This window comes from Stegodyphus dumicola, chromosome X1 (assembly GCF_044657685.1).
Source record: "Stegodyphus dumicola isolate Sdum_Otavi_A_Nest chromosome X1, ASM4465768v1".
In the NCBI taxonomy this organism is placed as follows: domain Eukaryota; kingdom Metazoa; phylum Arthropoda; class Arachnida; order Araneae; family Eresidae; genus Stegodyphus; species Stegodyphus dumicola.
Window position 1 is genome coordinate 180,280,570 of NC_140780.1, and position 20,732 is coordinate 180,301,301.

A 20,732-nucleotide genomic window follows, 5' to 3' on the forward strand; every position below is an offset into this window, starting at 1 on the left:
CTATTATGAGTAAATGTTAAATTAATTGTAATTACTTATGTAACTCCTTTTGTAACTTTCCTAGATGCAGAAAAATTAGAGTTTTCCAATGAAAAGTATTTCGTTGATCAGACGGATAGTATAATTAAACGAATGGCTGCCTCTAACAAGCAAAGAGACTATAGTTAGTGTGTTTAGTGAAATTTTAGGATTTGAGTAGAATAAACTAGTCCCTTCAATTAATCGACAATTTTATTAAGTGAAGTCGATTGTGAATTTAAATTTGAATTTTATTATTGTATTAAAATGTCAAAATATACGAAGTAAGCTCGAAGCAATTCATACTATTTTTTTCAGATGTTTAATCGATAAACAAAACAAATACACAATAAAATTGTGTATCAGCCTTCCATCATACAGACGCTGCCTAAGATGCACCAAACTAAGTAAATGATCTGGGGTGCGGCCAAGTGGTTTGGTTTGGTTTATTTAATTATGGCAAAGCACACTAGGGCTATCTGCCTAAGGGAAGGGATGCCTTCGTGGAGGACTTTCTAACGGAAACTGGCTCATATACACGTTACACATGGGGAAAACCACGAAAACGTCCATGCAGCCAGCCCGTTCGCGGGATTCGAACCTCGGACCGAACTACCAGTGTTCAGCGACTTTACCGCTCAGCCGCTGGTGGGCGCGCCCAAATGGAAAGAAATACTTTGAGAACCTCCTTGTTTCATCCAGGTTTCGACCTCGAGCCTTTTGAATGGTAGCCAGTTTCTGGTGATTGTAATATCAATTAGGACGACATTCAGGTACGTTACAAAGTTTGAAAAAATTTTAGAATCTTAAAGAGATTTTAAAATTTTAGTTTATTTTAAGAAATAAACTAAAATTTATTCCACAGTCAAAGATGAGATTAATTCATTAAAGCAAAGCATTAGAGGGCTGTCTGCCTGAAGAAAAGAATGCTATTGTGGAAAACTTAGGAAAGGAAACTTTTGTCTATGGTACACGCAGGGAAAGAAATCTTGCAACCAGTTGGTTTGTCCTAGGGAAATAAACTTACCATATGTCCTGGAAGTTATCGTACTCCGAGACTTCAGTATCAGAAAATGCAGTATCAGTATAATTTTAGTGTATTTAAGTATTATCGTAACCACCTTGGTAGAAATCGCAAAATTGCCATAACGTGCCAAACTCTGGCAGGCAACCATGCGCATAAACATTCTTTAGGAAACTTGGCTCGTTACAATCTTTCAGCCAAACAACGTCGCCATTTTCTTAAACGTTCTTTCTGATCCATGTTCGAAAGGTCTTTTACAGACAAGTCGTGATTCTCTCTCTTTTTTTTTTTTTTTTTTTTTTTTTTTTTATTGTTGCCCGAGATTCAATTTTAAAATATTCGGTCGTGGATTTTTTCAGCAATAGAAGAAATTGTAGTAAAATTTCTGCAGGAATACAGTATTTTTATTACAAATTCGCTAAAGGGGGAATAATGATATGCGTCTGGTAGGCAACCTATTAACAATGCGGAAGATGCCGGGTTTGTGAGTTTCTCTAATTTTTAAGCGGAAACAGAGGGCTGTATGCACGGGGAGATCAGAACATAAAATTATCGAATGATTTTGCGGAAAATATTTTTTTGTATCGTATAGTCCGTATTTAATAATTAAAATTTGAATTGCTGAATAATTGGCTATAACCTCTTTTATCGAATTTGGGGACTTCCTCTCTTCGTCTTAAAAATAGCCCTTATTAAGTTTAAACTAAGTCATTCAAATTAATAATGCAATCCTACGTAACGCTCTATGCAGAAACCTCTTGCACAATCAAATAATTGTAAACCAAAACTTTTGACTCCCTTCGTCTTCTGAACTGATGCGTTCCGTTTCGCTTTAACTTCTACGCTGCGTGGATGTTTCTGTATGCTCGTTGCTATCGCCATAGTGTCAAAAACATAAATGTTCTGGAAATGCGCAGGATTGGAGTGCCAAATGAATTGTGTCCACAAATATGAATTTAAATAAAAAGAAATTAATCCGTCTCGACTTTTTCCTCTTTAATATGAATCTAACGCTAAACAACATTGCTACGCTTCTACATCTCAGTGTTCTTACTTGTGCTTTTATTACATATACATGCTTACATTATATATATATAATATTTTGGCAGACGGGCACATAAGTGAAGCTTTTCAATCCAAGGACGACACAGAAATTACTTGTTTTGATTCCACATCTTTATATTCAATTCTCAGGCATATTATTATCATTCTTTACTATATAAATTAATTTCAGTGAGTCATAATATTCTAACAGAGAAAAGGCAGAAGAGCAGCGGCACAGATCTTAGCAGCAGAGGAAGAATGCGATCTCTCTCTCTGACGCAAAATGGCGCGAATTCTCTATTTATAGAAGCGGTTACGTAATAGGCTCGAATGTTCTGGAAAATACTGGTCTAGGGAAAAGATCTGAAATTGCGAAAAGTTAATTAGAGGTTGCTTGTTCGCATAGAGCAAAGCTGTTCTATTTTTTATATTTTACATATATATATATTTATATATGAAGTTTGCCGGTTTATGATAAATATCAACAGCTTGGGATCTTAAAAAAAAAAAAAAAAAAAAAAAAGTCGCGAAAACACCAACTTGCACCCGATAAGTAACTTTCATCTTTTCATCTGAAAAAAATTGCTAGATTATATTAGGGTGGTTGTGTTAATGCGTAAGTACTAATTTCAGATTATTCAGAATATTTTATTGATATATATATATGAACTATGCATCCAGTGGATCGGTACTTGCTCCATTGTGCAGTACACACAAATGTATGCGTTTCCATGTCCTTGATACGTTGCGAAGCATCCGAGCCGTTATCTTTGAGAAGCTTCATTCACAGATTAGCGCAGTTCTTCATCTGTCCTGTACCGACGTTGGAAAACATGCTTAATTATTCTGCACAATGAATTGTCTGGTGCTGAAAGATCCAGGCCTTCTGCCGGCCGTTTCAATGGAGATAAAGATGTTTAAGAAAAACATCCGATCCAGTGCACTGGAAATTATTCGTCAACGAAATCGCACACATGAAAAGCAAGATGGGATAGAGCCTAGTCATGCTGTACCCATACATGATCAACGATTCTTTTATCATGAAGCTGAGGTATTAACCACATTTGAAAGATGTGTAAAGAAGAATGCCCTTCAACATATTAGTCAAGAAAGCAGTGTTGACAAGACCGCAGCAGCTAATACCACAGCTACACTGATATTGTTGTCCGTGGCTCTCCAGTGTAGCGATACGGGGACTTCAATAAATTCTGTACAGGTGAAATACCAATGTCTATAAATCTGTATAAGTCATTATATATATTGGTTAGGAAGGAAGAGGAGGGATGAAACATTTTACTATATAAAACTGACCATTCTCTCTTAACTGGAATATAATTCTTTCAAACACATTTTTAGTTTCGGAAAAGGGTAATTCTTCATATTTTAAACTTTAACATTAAATTTTGACAATTATATAGCAATGGCGTAATTAAATCAAAATAATAATAGTCCAATGTAGTCTAGTTTACCGGAAACAACAGCATTTTTATCGATACTTTCCTAATACAAGATTTAGTTTAAGCAAAAATACATAAAGGTTATTTACCTAAACTTCCTCCCAGTTTTGTCCGAGAGTATCCAATGTACTCAAGGGTTCCGTACTCGTTTCCTCTACACCAACGTTTCGAGAAAGCTTTCGTATCAAGAGATTTTAATTGCCCCCAATTCATCAACAGACTACAGTCACAAATGTCCATGCCTTGTTTCGGATTTTAATTGATTGTACAATCAACCGCCCCTAAACATCATGCTAGCAGAAAAATCAGGCTTTGCTAAAAAGATAGTTTTAACAAACTCACAGGAGACTAACTATTATACTCATGGCTTTATTTTTTAAACTTTTTTAATCATCTTAAGTTGTTGTTAAAACGATTACACAAATAAATATTGAATGCTAGGCGGCGAGCAAGCGATTATTCTGTGTTGAAATAAGCAATACACAGTGTTAGAAAACATCTTGATTTTATTAAAATAGTTGAAATGCACATGAAAATTGTTAGCTGCTATATTATGTATTTCATGAATTAACTGTGTTATAAATTACATCATATATATCATAAAAAATAAAGTAAAAGAAAATATTAAAAACTGTGTGTATTGTTTTTAAATCGCTCAGTTAAGAAATGCATTATTTTAATTTGAAAGTTTAAGATCTTATGCCACTTCGAGTGGCGACATCTCTAAGAACTGGCTAATTGCCAGGTCACTTGGATAATAAACTAAAGATCTTTTATGCCTCAGATATAAGCAACAATTGCCAGCTCCCTTAAATAAAAAATGCCCTGGAAGCGTAATGCAAAACGAAAAAGAAAGAATAAGCTCTAAACGTGTCTAACAAAAACACGATAATTAAAAAATATATTTCAAAAATTTAAGTACACTGTGGAAATCTTGATTGAATTTCAGATATTTTTGTTGTAAATTAATTATGGGAAAGATCTGCCTTGAAACATATTTAGCGTTCATACATTTGACATAATTATGTTCACGCAATATATCAATCATCCTGTGAAATAACTCGCAAGGAAGGTCAACCAATGTTGAGCTCGAAGTATTCTTTGAAACAAAAATGTGAATCTACTCGGAGAAGAAATAAAAAATCTAATAAAAAGCTATAAATAAGCAGATAAAACTGTTTAAAATGTAACATTTGGGGATGCAGCACCATTTTGCAATTTTCAAGAATTTCAAAATGCTATTTTTGAAGCCCCTAGTTGATCAATTCTTGAAATGAAAATTCAAAATGATAAACAAAGGTATATGATAAACAAATAAAGTAATAACTAAGGCACGGTAAATAAAGATGTATATTAATTTACATGCATTTATTTATGGGTTTCATTATTTTTTATTTTACTTATCAGTTGCGGTTAGCAATATTTGCTTTCAGTCAGTGTTTTCATTTCACACCTTCGACATTAGTAATTATTTGAGTATATTATTTGGGTATATTATATCAATTAAATTATTATAAATCACACCAATTTGATGTATTATTAAAAAATAAAATAGTTATCAAGAAAGCCATTTATTGCTTTTTAATTGCTCGGTTGTAAAGAAACTACAAGTAAAAAATCCGAGAGGAAAAATTCCACATCGAAAGGCAATTCTTTGAGAATCAGCTTTATACCAATTTATGAGGGAAAAAAAGTCTTATGTCTCCTACATCGGCGAAACTTGCCATTTCGCGTGGATGATAAATTTCTTGTTTGCATAACGCAACAGCCTGAAAATCGGATATTCCATTGCAGACATTTCTTACAGTAATATTATGTTCTAAAAAAGCTTTTATTTTATTTAAATTTAATGTCACTCAGACGGTTTTTATCATAAAAAAAGGATGTGAAAAGCCATATGGATTACTTACATTACATTAACGCCAACGCCAACAGCCGCTGTAATAAGCATTATTTCAGCATCAATTTCATACTCTTCATTTATTATTCTCTGAGCTGCCATATATACAAGGACACCCGTAACCACCCATATTAAGAGCACAGACGTCAGAGCTCCAATCACCTCTGTGGAAAAAGTGTAGAAAAAATGAATTAATCATAAATAACAAAGAATGCTTGATAACATATGAATGAACTTCTTTCGCTTTCTCCAAAACATTTTCCTTTATGTGATAAAACATTTTTTCTTTTTAATGAATGATTTATGTAAATAATGGCAGCTTAAGCAGTCTATTTCTAGAATATCGTTGTATTCCAATAATTACAATATTCAAAAACTATAATTCATGTTACACTCTTAGCAGGTTGTCTAGAAATTTAAACAAAAACGTAATTCTACAATTAGACTAATTAGAAATGCACGAAAATGAAAGGACTATCATTTAAAAGTAATAAAAATTGCTTGAAACAGGGACAGAATTTTCCACTGTTAACTGATTATATTAATCATTTACACCACGACAGCATGAACGGAGCAAAGCGATACTTACAGTATGTAATGAAGCTTCCAGTTCAAAAGGAATTTATCAGGTATGGAGCAAGTTTCTGGAGAGGATCATTTTTAATTTTTATTAATTCCAAAAATGATGCCTGCAAGCGTGTAATCAAATACACACACGTATGTATGTAGATATATACAGGGTGCCTCAGTACCACATTTCAGAACTTCTAGGAGGAGTATTGTGCATCCTAACTACCCGGAATCGTATTGCAATGTTATAGAAACGTATAGAATTCTGAAGCGTTAGATGATGTTGCACGAAAGTTCCGAGAGTTCTTGCAAGAAATCGTAAGGACGCAGAGTTAGCCTATACAAGAACGCAGAGTTAGCCGACATGCATACAGGGCTGCAGATTGTAGTGGGCCAACCTCACAGCGCTTGCAATGAGGTGTACACCCAGTGATTTCTTTGCAATGCTGCACCGGAGACAGGTTCCTTTCAAAGAGCTGCCATGAATCCGGCATGATCAACACGGACTCCGAACAATCGAGGAGAATGTTCTATATCAGGTTGTGGGGACTCCACGTTTGAGTACGCGAAATTTAGTCCACGCAGTTGGGGTTTCCCGTTCAAGTTTCGAATTCTGAGAGAAAACGAAATTGATCCATATCACGTGCAGAGTATCCATGCACTTCAACCGAGCGATTATGCACCTCGTATTTCTTTTGTACAATGGTTATCTTGAAAAGTGTGCTACCATCTCTGGGCGGAAGAGAACCCTCATACAACAAGACGTCCTGCAGCGAAGAGGTCGGTTTTCGGTTAATATTTGGGCCGGCATTGTGGGGGAACCTCATCGGACCTTGCCTGTTGCCTTTTCGTCTAACCGGTTGTAACTACTCAAACTTTCAGCAGCAAGTCATGCAACAGCTTTTAAATGAAGAAAAGATTTCTGCATCGATGCGACAGACAATGTGGTTGCAACACGAGGGGGCAACTGCCCATTTCAGCCATAACGTCCGAATCCACCAAGATTTGGCCAACAGTGGATCGGTAGTGATGGTCCAGTATGTTGGCCTGCTCAATCATCGGACCAATCATGTCTTGTTTTCTTTCCACGGGGGCATATGAAGACACTGGTTTATGACACCTTAGTTGACAACGCCGAGAAGCTGGTTACACGAATCGCAGTAGCTGCCGGGAAAATTTGAGATATGTCTTGATTATTCCGGAATATTTGGAATTTCATGCGCCGTAGATGCGAGGCGTGCAATGAAGTCGGAGGACGAAACTTCGAGCATTCTTTTAAGTTACTTTTGTTCATTTAAATTTATTATTAAGACGAATATTAACTTAACTGGCGTCTTTTAATGTCTGATGTTTCTGTGTACACCATCGCGTCAGGAAAGTATTTCCGACCCTGCATTGCTAATATGATTCCGAATCATCGGGTGCACCTTATCCCTGCTAGAAGTTCTAAAATGTGATAGTGAAACACCCTGTATATACACACGCACATGTATATGAGTGAGGTTGGTGTGGCTTTATTAGATCACATAGCAAAGACATATAAAAATACACGTTACACGTATTACGAACATGAAATCACGATCACATGTATTAAAGACCGAATGGGTTGGAAGAGTGTACAATGGAAACATCACGCTAATAATGGTACGATATTCTCCAGCTGAAATGGAAGGTAAGCTGTTAATAGTGTCTTTGATGGGTTCTTGCAGCACACCGCGACTTGTCCCAACATGCCCCCCGACGACCTCATCCCAACATATCCCACACATGCTCTATGGGATTCATGTCCGATGATCTAGCAGGCCACGGCAAATGTGAAACAGTTTTGATAATATATGGATGTAATATACAGATATAAAGTTTTAGACGTTGCTAAGCCCCCTAAAAATACAAAATATTAGAAATAGAATAACTCTTAGCGCACGAGATGGAATTTAATACTGTTTGTAAAGATAAATGTCGATTGTCTGAAGATAACCGAAAGCAGTTATTTAACCAAGTTATTTAATTTCAGAGTAGGATGACAAGAGGTGGCGCGAGGATACATGAGGTTAAGTTATTTGGATTATGATAAAGCATACGAAGGTTATCTGCCTAAGGGAAGAAATACCTTCGTGGAGGAATTTTTAAGGGAAACTGGCTCCTATTCACGTTACACATGGGAAAAATCTATGAAACCTTCCATGCAACTAGCCTGCTCGCTGGGATCTGAACCTGGGTACCAGCATTCATTGATCTAGCACTTGCCCCTTGTGATCCGCACAAGGATGTATAGTCGCAAGCAAAATATGAAAGCGTGTATCCATCACGAACAGTGCGATTTATTTCGATACGATGAACATAAACATCAGAGGATGTGCTATCATGTTCGGCTCTGAGGGAAATTTCATATTCCAATAAGATGACGAAATGGAGCACAAAGTTTCAATTACAAATGTAAGCAGGAACTATTCAAACCCTTTCCAGTTCCTAGACTATCCTAGCAATGTTATTTAGTCGTCTAAATTAAAAATATGTATAAAAGCACAAAATCATGATTATTGGAATATGGCAAAACTCACTATGGTTATCTGCTGAAGGCGGAGGATGCCTTCGTGGATGACTTTGAAAGGGAAAGTGGCTCGCATTTATATTACACATGGAAAAACCACAAAAAACCAAGCATGCAGCTAACTCATTTGGCTGGGTTCGAAGCCAAGATGAACTACGAAATATTCAGCGGTCTCAACCATTCGTCCACTTCGAGGTTACCAAAATCATTATTAAATGTCATTTGAAACAATACTGCAAGAAGAATGGCATAATATACACTCATACACAAATAAAATACTATCTTAATGAATTTAGTGCTATGAAATCTGAAGTTTTATCGGGGCTAAAATATTAAGCAATTGAATGGCTTTCTTTCATCTTTGAAATAATTAAAATGATTCCAGAATTTTTAACATATTTAGATAAAAAAACTGAAGTTGTTTATTTAAAAGGTTTAATTTGCTTCAGTTTTAAAGAATTGCTTTTCAGTTCTGCATAATTGTCACAAACCTATCTATTACGTTATCCATTATGTGTAAAAAAAATATTTTCACTTAGCAGTAAATCTTATTTACTTTGAAAGTTGTATTTGCAATTGAAATGTTGGTGTATTCTAAGTTTTTGGAATTACCTACGGAAAGGACTAAATAATAATTAAGATTTAAAAATTAATGAATTTGATTTTTAAAGTCAAGGTTTAAGAATTGTAATTCCTGTAAATTAAAGAGACATTATTACATTGTTTCGTCAGTAATTGGCTCAGAATTGCCTCACAGATGCTTTCCAGGTATAATGGTAATACACATAAAAGGCAATAGAAACATTACTTAATGCTATATAATATGCGATGCTAAATCCATATAATGCATGTTATAAAATAAGCATATCATGCAAATCCGAAACGTAAATGCAATTGTTACATTAAAAAAAAAAAAAAAAACCTTCAGAATATCATATTACCAGCTCTGTACCATCCGAAGCTCATACGCTTAGTTGCTGGTCTTGATGCTACCCATATGGCCATCAAACTTATCATGAAACTTGCGAAATCCGTTAGTAAATGCGCAGCATCTGTGGCGATGGCCAACGAGTTTGCTAAAATGCCACCTAAATGCACAACAAAACAATGTTTTAGAACAGATATCTCATGAATTAGATATACAGAAACTAAAAGCATTAAAAGGACTTACCAACGGCTTCGCCTACCATGAAAAGCAAACAAAGAACACTAGCTAGCACTAATCGACGTCGAGCAACTTTATCGACTCCTACCTCGTTTTCATCATGGCAATGAGAATCTGTCTAGTAAGGTGATAAAACAACCAGTCACATAATCATCAAATAAAAACTGTAAATTTTATTGCAATGAAAGACGGAATTTTCAAGAGCTTACCAAAATGCTTTCTCGTCTGGAGTTTGGGGACATATCTGGCAATTTACCGTTCACGTTATTGCAGCATTCATCTGCGGCATTACCATGGCAGCAATAGATAATAGAGTTGTCTCGCGACACAAAAGATTCATAAGTACCTGAATGATTATCACTTAAAGTCCTGAAATTAAAAAACGCACACAAATGACAAAATGTCATGTTTCCTATTAGCTAATTTATTCACCATCATAATTCCAAAAATAACTAATACCGAAAATATTTCGAAATCAAGGGGCGATGTTTCCGGTATTATAGATTATTTCTGTTACAGGGAAATATTTTCGAAAAGTAAATTGATTTATTTTTGTTCAAAGTAATATCGTTATTCAATGTAATAAAATGTTCGTCGAGTTATCCAAAAATGCCTTCAATAGCGCAGCTTCTTCATTGAAAATGGTTGCTAAATAAACATTATTAACACTAATTCGTGATCAGATAAACAACTATACCGCCTAACACGAAAATGCGTCATCATGAAAAAAATTGTTAGCAACAGATCAAACTTTAACAAACAAATAATCAAGATTATAGATAGATTATCCATCACTTAAAAAGTAATTTTATTTTCGAAGATATACTATAGCTAATACGACACTTGACATGCAAGGCATAAATAAGATACTGCATGGCCATTCCCGGCAATCCATTTTTAAACACGTCATTGCATCTAACCAATGAATATCCGAAACATACCCTGTAATATTGTGCACTATGCGTTGCTGATGTGATCCTCCAGTACATTTTCGTTTCGCGAAGGAGGAGATGATGTTCCACAAATGCTTAGTTAGTGAGCGATGAGAGATAGAAATTACCGAAGGAGCACTTGCAAACTGCAGTCCATTCAGGCTTAGGGCAATAGTGCATGGCCGAGCGATATTTTGTTGAAAAATGGCTTTGGAGTGCCCTGAAAATACGGAAGATGGAGCCGCAGTATGTTCTCAATAAAGTGGGTACCCATCAATGTGTATGTATTACACATTAGAGATGAATGGCTTTTAGCACTAATGACACTCTAAACCATTACTTTGGGCCCACCAGCGGCCGAACAAAAAAAATAAAAGCCGCTGAACACTGGTAGTTCGGTCCGGGGTTCGAGTCCCGGCGAACGGGCTGGCTGCATGGGCGTTTTCGTGGTTTTCCCCATGTGTAACGTGGATACGAGCCAGTTTCCCTTAAAAGAACCTCCAGGAGGCATCCTTCCCTTTCCGTCTAGTGCTTAAGGGTGGGCACGTAATAAGAAAGAAAAAAAAAAAAAAAAAACATTCTCCATTGACGGACCGTGTGCCTCTCGAAAATGGTGATCACCACTTCATCTCCACACTTGCCGATGATTTGGAAAAATAATCATCGCCGATTATTTGAATAAATGGAAAAGGGAGATTTGATGCTAAGTACTATAGTGTTTCCTTCGGTATCCATGCAACTCTACTGCGACACCATCAAGCTTTTACGACTTTCGTAAAGGAAGACTGGATACCAGCTCCTCGTCAGGTAATTTTTGCGAAACTATCCGCGTTGATCTGGGACCTGTGATAACACTTGGCAAAATGTCTAGTTTTTTACAGTGGGGCAGGTACGACGTTACGTCATATAATGATGATTATTGTCCCCTAACGTCCTTGTCATTGCTTTTGACCTCTATGCCGTTGCAGTCTTTTTTGGGTCATTGCTGCCAAATCCGACCTATAATTATGACAACAACCTTCGTTTCCTCCGTAATATGACGCCCAAAGAATTACTAACAGCATTAAGGCCCTCCAAGAAGCCCCAGTGAACTTGTCCATTTGCAGATAAAAATAGAATGTTTTATAAGTATTACCTTGTATTCTTATGTGTAATTTAATAAAAGCAAGTTTGTTCTGTCTTCCAAAAAGGCATCTCTCTTCTCTGGCAGATTACTTTTGTGTGTTTCACCATATTCAGATTACCTAATTTCTTTGTCCTTTACATTTGGAAGTAGCAAAAAATCTCCGCATTATAGCCGTGAGGGGGCTGGAAATTTTCAGCTTGGATGCTTATATTAAGTGTACTAATCGTCTTATTAGCTTGAAAATGCAATCATTTGTATTATGTGTACACTTCCACAGAAATATGCATGCCAGTGCATTTGATTTTTAATTATGTGGCATTTTCTCTGTCAGGCAGGTTATTCAGAATAAGAATTTATGAATGCAACCCGGTGGATCAGACAGCGTTCGTGATCAATCCGTTGGCAATCCTTCCAGTTCACGAACAGGAAAAATTTTAAATGATTTCTGCATCATACTATAATTTCAAGTTCAATAAAGTTTTAGTTGTTTTATATTCGTGAATGATGCGACAACAAGGTATTGCTATTTTGTGCGTATAGTTCTGTAATTTGGTCAATACAACAGTAAACAATCATTTATAATTACTTTCTCTACATGTATGACATCTAATCTCATAAACATCGGAAAAAGACTCCTCTCTTAAAACAACATAAATATATTCAATGTAATGATTAAAGTGTGTATAGCCGAATTAGCGTCTGCATGGTGTGCTGCTTTTTCTCCTCTTCATCACAACTGAGATTGAACTGAATAAACTGTGGAAAATGACATTAGAAAGGGAAAGAATGTCTTCATGGAAGATTTGTTTTAAAGGGAATTTGGCTCGTATTTACGTTACACATCAAGAAACCTGCGAAAATACCCATGTAGACAGCTTGTTCATTGGGATTTGAGCAGGGATTGAACTATCAGAGATTAGTAGTCTTAATCACTCGGCTACATCCAGGTCCCTCCATCCAGGTTCTATACGTAAGTTGTCCACAGAATTAATATTAAATCAAGATCTCAGATATTCAAAAAAGGAGTTAAAGCCGAAAACTTCATGGCAAAAACATCGCAAAAAATAATAATAATAATAAACGCAAGGCGTACACAAAACATCGTAGGAGAAAAGAAAGCAAAGAGAAAACATCGCGGTACAAAATATCGCTGTCGAAAATAAAGCGGTTTAAAAACTTCGCAGTTTAAAAACATCGTCGTCGAAATTATCGTGGTAAAAAATAAAGCACCTACAAATCATCTGACATATTCTTTTCTCAGGTTTTAAAAGTTGTAAATGCATATTCGCATAAAGATTTGGAAGCGGAAGAAATGTTAACGGCACTTGAAGAATAAACGGAAACTAAAGAATATATAATTTTCATCAAAACAATATCAGATTAACGAACGTGAAAGAAAGTAATTTGATAATTAACTAAGCACCTTTTATAGAGGTAACCTCACACAGTTATTTATCTTCCTTTTTTTAAACATTTTTATACTGTATTTTTCATGAAATATTATAAGTAAAACTTTATAAAAGATTAATTTAGTAATGATCTTTGTTAATTAACTAATAATTTAAAATTCTCTAAAGTGCTGTTTCATTCATTTTCTATTAAATTTAAATTTTTAAATGCTCCTTCCTAAATTTCCTTCTTAATTTTCAGCAAAAATTTAGTTTATTCCAAACTATAAAATAAAAAGGTAAAAATATCTCGCTTTCCTTCTTGCGCTACCAAACATTATGCGAAAATACATTTACAGCTTTTAAAACCTGAAAAAAGCATGTGTGCAATGTTATCTTCATGCGATGATTTATAGGTGCTTTATTTTTTACCATGATATTTTCGACGACGATGCTTTTAAACTGCGAAGTTTTTAAACCGCTTTCTTTCTCCCACGATATTTTGTACCACGACGTTTTCTCCTTGCGTTGTTTTCTCCGCGATGTTTTCGGCGCACACCCTACGCATGGGGAAAACCATGAAAACGCCCATGCAGTCAGACTGTTCGCCGGAATTCGAACCTTGGACTGAACTACCAGTGTTCGGCAACTATTCAGTTGCTGGTGGACCTACATTCCGCTCGTGGCACCGGAACTAAAAACGCAATGATCCAACTTAAAATTTGGTTAAAAAAAAAAAAAAACATGTTTCATCGCCCCAAAATCGATAGTGTTGTTCAAAATGTGGTCAGGAACCGCGCAGCTATATAAGAAACACTGCATCTCCCCCTGTACAGGTTTGGATTCAAAAACAACATGAATTCAGCATGCGGTGGACCAGGTCACCTCTCATATTATTTGAATGCCATCAAATACGAAATCACCATTTCTCGTGAGGTGCAGCGCATGATGTGAAAACGCCGAGTTCCATGTTTACCGAGAACATACAACGCACCCAAGAGCAATAAAAATGTCAAATAAAATCAATGACATTTCAAACAACTTATACGACCAAAGCTAGACAGTATGTATTGTAACTCATTACTCGCATATAAAGATCATTCCTGATCATCATCACCCAGAAACATACACCATGCAATGAGTACTCTGTAAATGCACTTCCAACGTGTAAAAAAAGTACACTGCTTCATATCTGTCCACTATAGAAATACACCACTAACCTGCAATGCACTACTGAATATATTTTGCGCACGTCGAGTTTGTAACTGAATATACTGACTACTGAATACATAAAAAATTCAATTTCAATTGAGCTATTGCATAAGTAACATGCACTAAAAATTAACTCACTGCAAGGTAAAAGTATGTATTAGCAATGTGTAAATGTAATTCAGTAACCAATGTTGTAAACCTCTGAAAATTATATTTAATAGTTTTCGATAGCTGAGTGCCGAAAAGAGCATCAGTGCATAGAGGGATCAACGGACGCTGCCCTTTTTAACTGTACTGCAACTTTTGCAAGTACAACACTCTTACAGCATTAGTTTAAGCAGATTTATTAGAACGAATAAGTTTTATGTGCGCGGCCCCTACATTTTGATAACTCAATGCTTGTGATGAATGATATGTTTTGCAAATATTAATAGATTTAATTCCTAATAAAGTTAGACAACATGAAAGTAAGGTAACGCTAACTAAGATCTAAGTAATTTAATATAAAACGAAATAAAAATTTTAGCTCATCTTTGTCGGGTATCCGAATACTTTGATTTAGAAATTCAACCTGAAACTAGTTTAATTCTAATAATAACTTAGTGAATTTTGTTAAATGTTTTCATACGATAACGAATTTTTGTAGAATTGTGTACTTCCAAATAGGTTTTATTCAGGTTCATACTGCTAAAAATATCTTTCATAATTAAAAATTTTTATTAATTACGCATCCAAATATTCTTTGTAACAGTATAAATATACATTTATCAAAATATTTTATGAAATAAAAGTGCTTACAGGGGGATCCTTTCGCTTTCTTTATTATTCATGTCTTCTGTGAAATAACGATCAGGTTCCAAAGTCGAAATAGCCTTTCCTGTAATCAAAGAAATATAATTTGAAAAGCATAATTTCATTTGAGAATTATTACTTTGAATGTCTGAAAATTGTATTTATTAGCGTTTTGTTTATACCTTAATAATAGATGGAGAATAAAAGTATTTTCTTAATTCAATCTCAGTATCAGATACTCTCCCTTACTGAAAAAAAATTTTAATAATGGAATATTGTTGCTAATGCAGTAATAAAACCTATTTTAGAAAACAGTATTTAATAAATGTATTAATTTTAAATTATGCAATGTATTAAAAGTAAACTAACAATATTTTTATTTTAAATTATGCGGTGTATTATTAAAAGTTAAGTGGCGGAGCAGATTCCATAACGTTTTCCTTATTTATGTTCTTATAACAAGAAATTTCTAAAAAAGTCTTATCTCTACATATAATAAAAGGAACAGTCTGTCTGCGTGTCCTTCTTTCGTGCTGCGCGTAAGCTAATAGACCCACGGTTCGAAATTTGGTACATATAAGGTGCATCTAGACAAGAGCCAGTGCACCTCAAAGGGATTTTTTTTCAAAATTCGAACGAGTTTTTTTTTTTTTTTATGTTTATTGATGAAATCGCATCGAATCGATAATTCTCTCTAATTATATCAGCAAAAATGGCGCGCCATTGTTGCTGATATATAACTGTTGCCATTGTTGCTGATATCAGCGCTGTTGTCACTCGGAAAAATGAGGGCGATAATTCTCATTTTTAATATATAACTGTTGCCATTGTTGCTGACATCAGCGCTGTTGTCACTCGGAAAAATGAGGGCGATAATTCTGTGCAGTTTTTTAATTTAATGTTTCTCTTGGATAATGGACGTTTGTTGAGAGAAGGAAACGGCAAGATGATTAATTTATTTGTTAGGATAATTAATATTTGTATTAAGAGATATTACTTATTTCATTGTAATTTTTTATATGTAATACATTTTTATTAAAATTTGCAGTTTATTATAAAGTTATTCTGCAGAGTAAATTTCTGTGCAGTTTTTAAATTTAATGTTTGGTGTTCCCTTTAGGCATTTTTTCGGTACATTTAAAAGTCAGACGAAGGCTGGCCGCATAGTGGCTAGTTACGGTATAAAAGAATTCTGCTATCTTGAGTTATCAGCCATTTAAAATCGAACTTAAAAATTTGTAAATTTCATTCCCATAATAAAGTCTATTTCCTAACTGAACGGGATTTTCGGGGCTGCATGAGGTTTTCGCTCTTTTCCTTATGTGCAGCATAACTATTTAATTCATCTTAGAAAGCATTTCATGAAGCCTTTGCTGACCATAGCAGATAAGCTATGAAGTGTTTTTCTATATTCAAGCACTAATAATTATTCATAAAATGGTGTTTTTCCTTCCATCTGTATTTAGGAAACAATATATACAAATATTTGAAAAAACATCAGTACTAGAAAAAATAAACGTAAAGGAATAATCACTCGAGAGTCAGCCAAATATTTACAAACTACCTGAAAAAAGTGGCCTATCCATTCCAAATGAGTTTTCTTTTATAACTGGGTTTATTTTTTCTTTCTGTGCAAAAAGAAAAAAAAAAAAAAAAAAAAAAAAAAAGCAGTGTAAGAGAGAAGAGTTATAAGAATTCGAACACATTTTCGCTATAACTTCAATTCATAGTAGAAATATGAAGGTTCGTGAAATAAAAGTATTCAAATATCTCAATAATACAATTTCATTTGGTTTTAACCATTTTTTACACTGAAAGGAACAGTTATGCAATATTATTTGTCAAAATGGTCAAATTATCTATTTAAAGCAGAAGTTAGAGCATATTAGTAATTGATTATGGCAAAGCTTATCTGCCTCAGAAGAGGATGCCTTACAATGAAGGTTTTCTAACCTAGAAATATTACTTTTAGAAATATATAATTTATATTTAAGTCTGCTCACGGAAACACATAACAGTGAAAAACTTAGCTTCTAATATTCTATGCGCAAATAGTGAAACAGTTCTAGAAAATAACGAGCTTTTATGATACATCGATATTTGTCTACTTTCCAAACTTTCAAAATGCATTTTTGAAAATCTGTTAGGACAGACCGATGGAACGAAAATGTAAAATTACGAATAAAAAGACGAAAGATACACCAGAACAGGTAAAGTTGCCAATAGGTAGTAACTTAAAATACAAAGATGTCTAAAACTGATGGAAATTGAATCTTTGAAAATTAGTCCAGAATAAAGAAATCTGGAAGTCATGTTTTTTATTGCAAAAAGATATATCATACCGTAATGATTTAAGCGATATAGAATTAGTACATACTTAACGTGTTAATGAATACACTGACTATAAACTAAATTTAGAGTACAAATAAAATAAAGTTGACGGCTATCATTCTATCAGAAATTTAATTGGTATTGTCTCATGTCCTCTTCCCTCATATCTAGCATTAGAAGCGCGCACTGTATTGTAGGGTTAAATCAAATAACCTTGTAAAGCATCATTGCAGTTGTAGCTGAGAACTTAATTTATATCTCGTTTATAAGATGCGAACGGATTCTCCTGACTCGCCAGAAATAACCTCGCAGCTATTGGTACATAATATGCACGCCAATAATTCTGTCTCGTTCTGGGATGCACGCATTGCAGTTTGTGGTCATTCATTTGAACAATTCTTGTAAAACCCTATTTCTTAAAGATTCTTGATTAAAATGGCTTTTCGCCCTCCATAATTTTTGTACTCGCTGCGCCTTCGAGTTCATATTTAACATTCCAGCACATATTGTGTTAAAAAATTTTTGCTTTTACTACTTTTGTCACCCCTTGGAGTTGTGATCATCAATTCCGTTACATCCTGTACATAAAGCATAAATAATTTGATTATAATTAATTTCAAAGGGCAGACGGCAATAGTTTGTAAAAGAAGCATTTCTTTGTCCAGATTTAATTTTATTAATTTAATGATGGCAAAGCACTCGAGGACTATCTGTGTAAGGGAAGGGATGCCTCCGTGGACGACGGACGACTCTCAAAGGGAAACTGGCTCGCATACACGTTACATCCAAGCAGCCAACCCGTTCTCCAGGATTCTAACCTCAGACCGAATTACCAGTGTTCAGCAACTTTACCGCTCGGCCGTTGCCGTTGGTGGGCCGGCCTGTCGAAAGAAAAGATTTCTGAAAGCATGGCGATTTCTGAAAGAAAATTTGCCTTTGGTGACTAGAAACTATATTTTTTCTTTTATAAGATATTTAGCTGTAATATATAATTTAACTTTAAATTAATAGCCCTCTTTTTGAACATGTAGAATCAACGGTATTTTTCGCACTTCCGAATCAGCTTAAATTCCCTAGATTGCGATTTTGTTGAAAACCTAAAGATGCGCTTTCGATTAAACATTGAAATTATTGGAAATAAAACTATATCGGTGCACCAGAACAGAACAACTAAACCTGACTCTGTTTCGCTTTTAGCAGTATGCCAAAGAACATTAATTCAAAATTAATTCAGTTGAACTGTCGGACTCAGCCGATCACATTCGCAAGGCAGCTGGAATGCTGTCTTTTTTTTCATTATTTTTGTTCTGTTCTCGCATTTGCAAGTTTTATATGTCATTTTCTTGTTTATACTTATATTGTGCAATTATTTAATACAAGTTTTGTGTTTAAAAAAGAGGATGTGTATCTAATTCAATCACATTTCATCGCAACAAAAGCAATACATAAAAAATATTCAAATGGCTTTTCTAATTTAGAAGCACATAACGTAAAAGCTGCATTTTGTTTTTAAATTTAGAAGCACATAAAGTAAAAACTGTATTTTTTTTTTTTTAATTTTAGAAGTACATATAATAAAAAGTGCTTGTGATTCAAATTCAGAATACGTTATCTTGGTGGAAGTATTAAGATGGTGCATGTATCTTCTTTTGGTGGGAGGTTTGGTTTGGTTTATGTGATTATAGCAAAGCTTCAAGGACTATCTGCCTAAAGGAAGGGACAGGGCTTAATTTCTAAGATTAGAAGTGCCGGAGCCCTAGGGAAGACCGTCAGCAAAAAGGAACAAGAGTAAATAAATAAATAAAATGACTATTAAACTCATTAATAATTTTAAAATTAAACAGTTAATTAAACAGTCAAATCAATTAATAGCTATTTAATTAATGTTTATAAATTGTTATTTAATCAATAATTATTAAATAATTATTAAATAATTAAAATTGATTTGAATGTAAAGAGATAAATTAAAATTTAATAAGCGATTTTTAATATAATTTTATTGCTAAAAATAAAATTTTCGAGATAAAATTTCTACTGAAACTGTTATTCAGTTACATAAAAGAAGTGCCGCAACCTTTTTATTTTAGGGCGCTCCGGCTAGAATTACCATTTAATTACAAAAACTAAGAAGCATCGGAGCAGGGATCCGGTGAGCGCAATTTAAGCTCTGATCGTAGGGGGGCGGAGTTCTTTTATCATCACAAAAATTAAATATACTTAAAATATAGCTGATGAAAATTCAGATAATGAGGGTATGAGTGGGTGGAAACAAAAAATGAGGGGAATCTTGGTGAGAGAGAACGTTTTCTTTGACCGCGGCTCTTTGCTGATATAATTATAGCCATCAAGCGGATGTGTGTCAATGGTAAAATGAGTCCTGAATCTGCCTCCTAAGGATGAAAGTAAAATTGCTGGTTAAGCTTTTCGCCCCACCCTTACTTGGTTACATTAGTGGATACCGTAGGAAGACGATGTATAGGACGTGCTTGAGCAGTTTATCTCAGTACATCACTCTTATTGTACTCGCTCTCACTTAACGCACATTTAAGAACACAAATTTTCCTTCCTGCGAGGATAACTAACTGTAACCATCGATAACAATACACTAGATACGATGGCATGGCGAGAAATTTACGCGTTCATAGACAAACTCCCCAAATTAATTGCCCTTCTTAAAGTGAAAGGTTCCCGCATGCGAGTGAGGGGAATTTACTTCAACGTCTCGTGTTCTCATGAGCTCGTATTTCTAGGGAAATAGAGTATTGCAAAGTCTGCTTATTGTTTAATTAAAACGTTAGGAATTCTATTTTTTTTCCCTTGAAATTGTCGTTCAGTTTTATAAAAAGAAGTACCGGAGCTCATCTTATTTAGGGCTCCGGTGCGCTCCGGCTAGAATTATATTTTATCTTAAAAATTGAGAAGTATCGGAGCCGGGCTCCGGTGCAATTTAAGCACTGGGAAGGGATGCCTTTATGGAGGTCGTTTAAGGGGAACTGGCTCGTATACACGTTAAACATGGGGAAAACCATGAAAATGCCAATGTAGCCAGCCCGTTCGCATATTTCACAAGTGCACATCTGTGTAGCCACCGAGGAAGTGGCTTCTAGGATGGACCAGTGGGCATCCAGTAATATTTCTGTCATGTCACATGACCTTTCGCGTGCTTTAAGATTTAAACAAGGTGGTTGAAAATATTCTGCCACGCAATTTTCTCTACAAAAT

General features: G+C 34.8%; 1 protein-coding gene across 9 annotated transcripts in view; it reads right to left on the reverse strand.

Moving 5' to 3' along the window:
- LOC118188598 (proton-coupled zinc antiporter SLC30A2-like) overlaps positions 1 to 20,732 on the reverse strand; it is a 96,357-nt gene that overhangs the window by 15,913 nt on the left and 59,712 nt on the right. For 3 of the 9 annotated variants that reach the window (XM_035359074.2, XM_035359076.2, XM_035359077.2), the window contains 6 exons: positions 16,744 to 16,807; positions 15,186 to 15,264; positions 9,939 to 10,098; positions 9,736 to 9,847; positions 9,506 to 9,652; positions 5,454 to 5,607 (listed from right to left, as the gene is read on the reverse strand). In XM_035359074.2, coding sequence (XP_035214965.1) covers positions 5,454 to 5,607; positions 9,506 to 9,652; positions 9,736 to 9,847; positions 9,939 to 10,098; positions 15,186 to 15,264; positions 16,744 to 16,807 — 716 coding nt within the window. Of the gene's footprint in view, positions 1 to 5,453; positions 5,608 to 9,505; positions 9,653 to 9,735; positions 9,848 to 9,938; positions 10,099 to 15,185; positions 15,265 to 15,361; positions 15,428 to 16,740; positions 16,808 to 20,732 lie in introns of those variants that run through there. The other 6 variants (XM_085807254.1, XM_085807255.1, XM_085807256.1 and 3 more) reach the window with 3 other exon arrangements.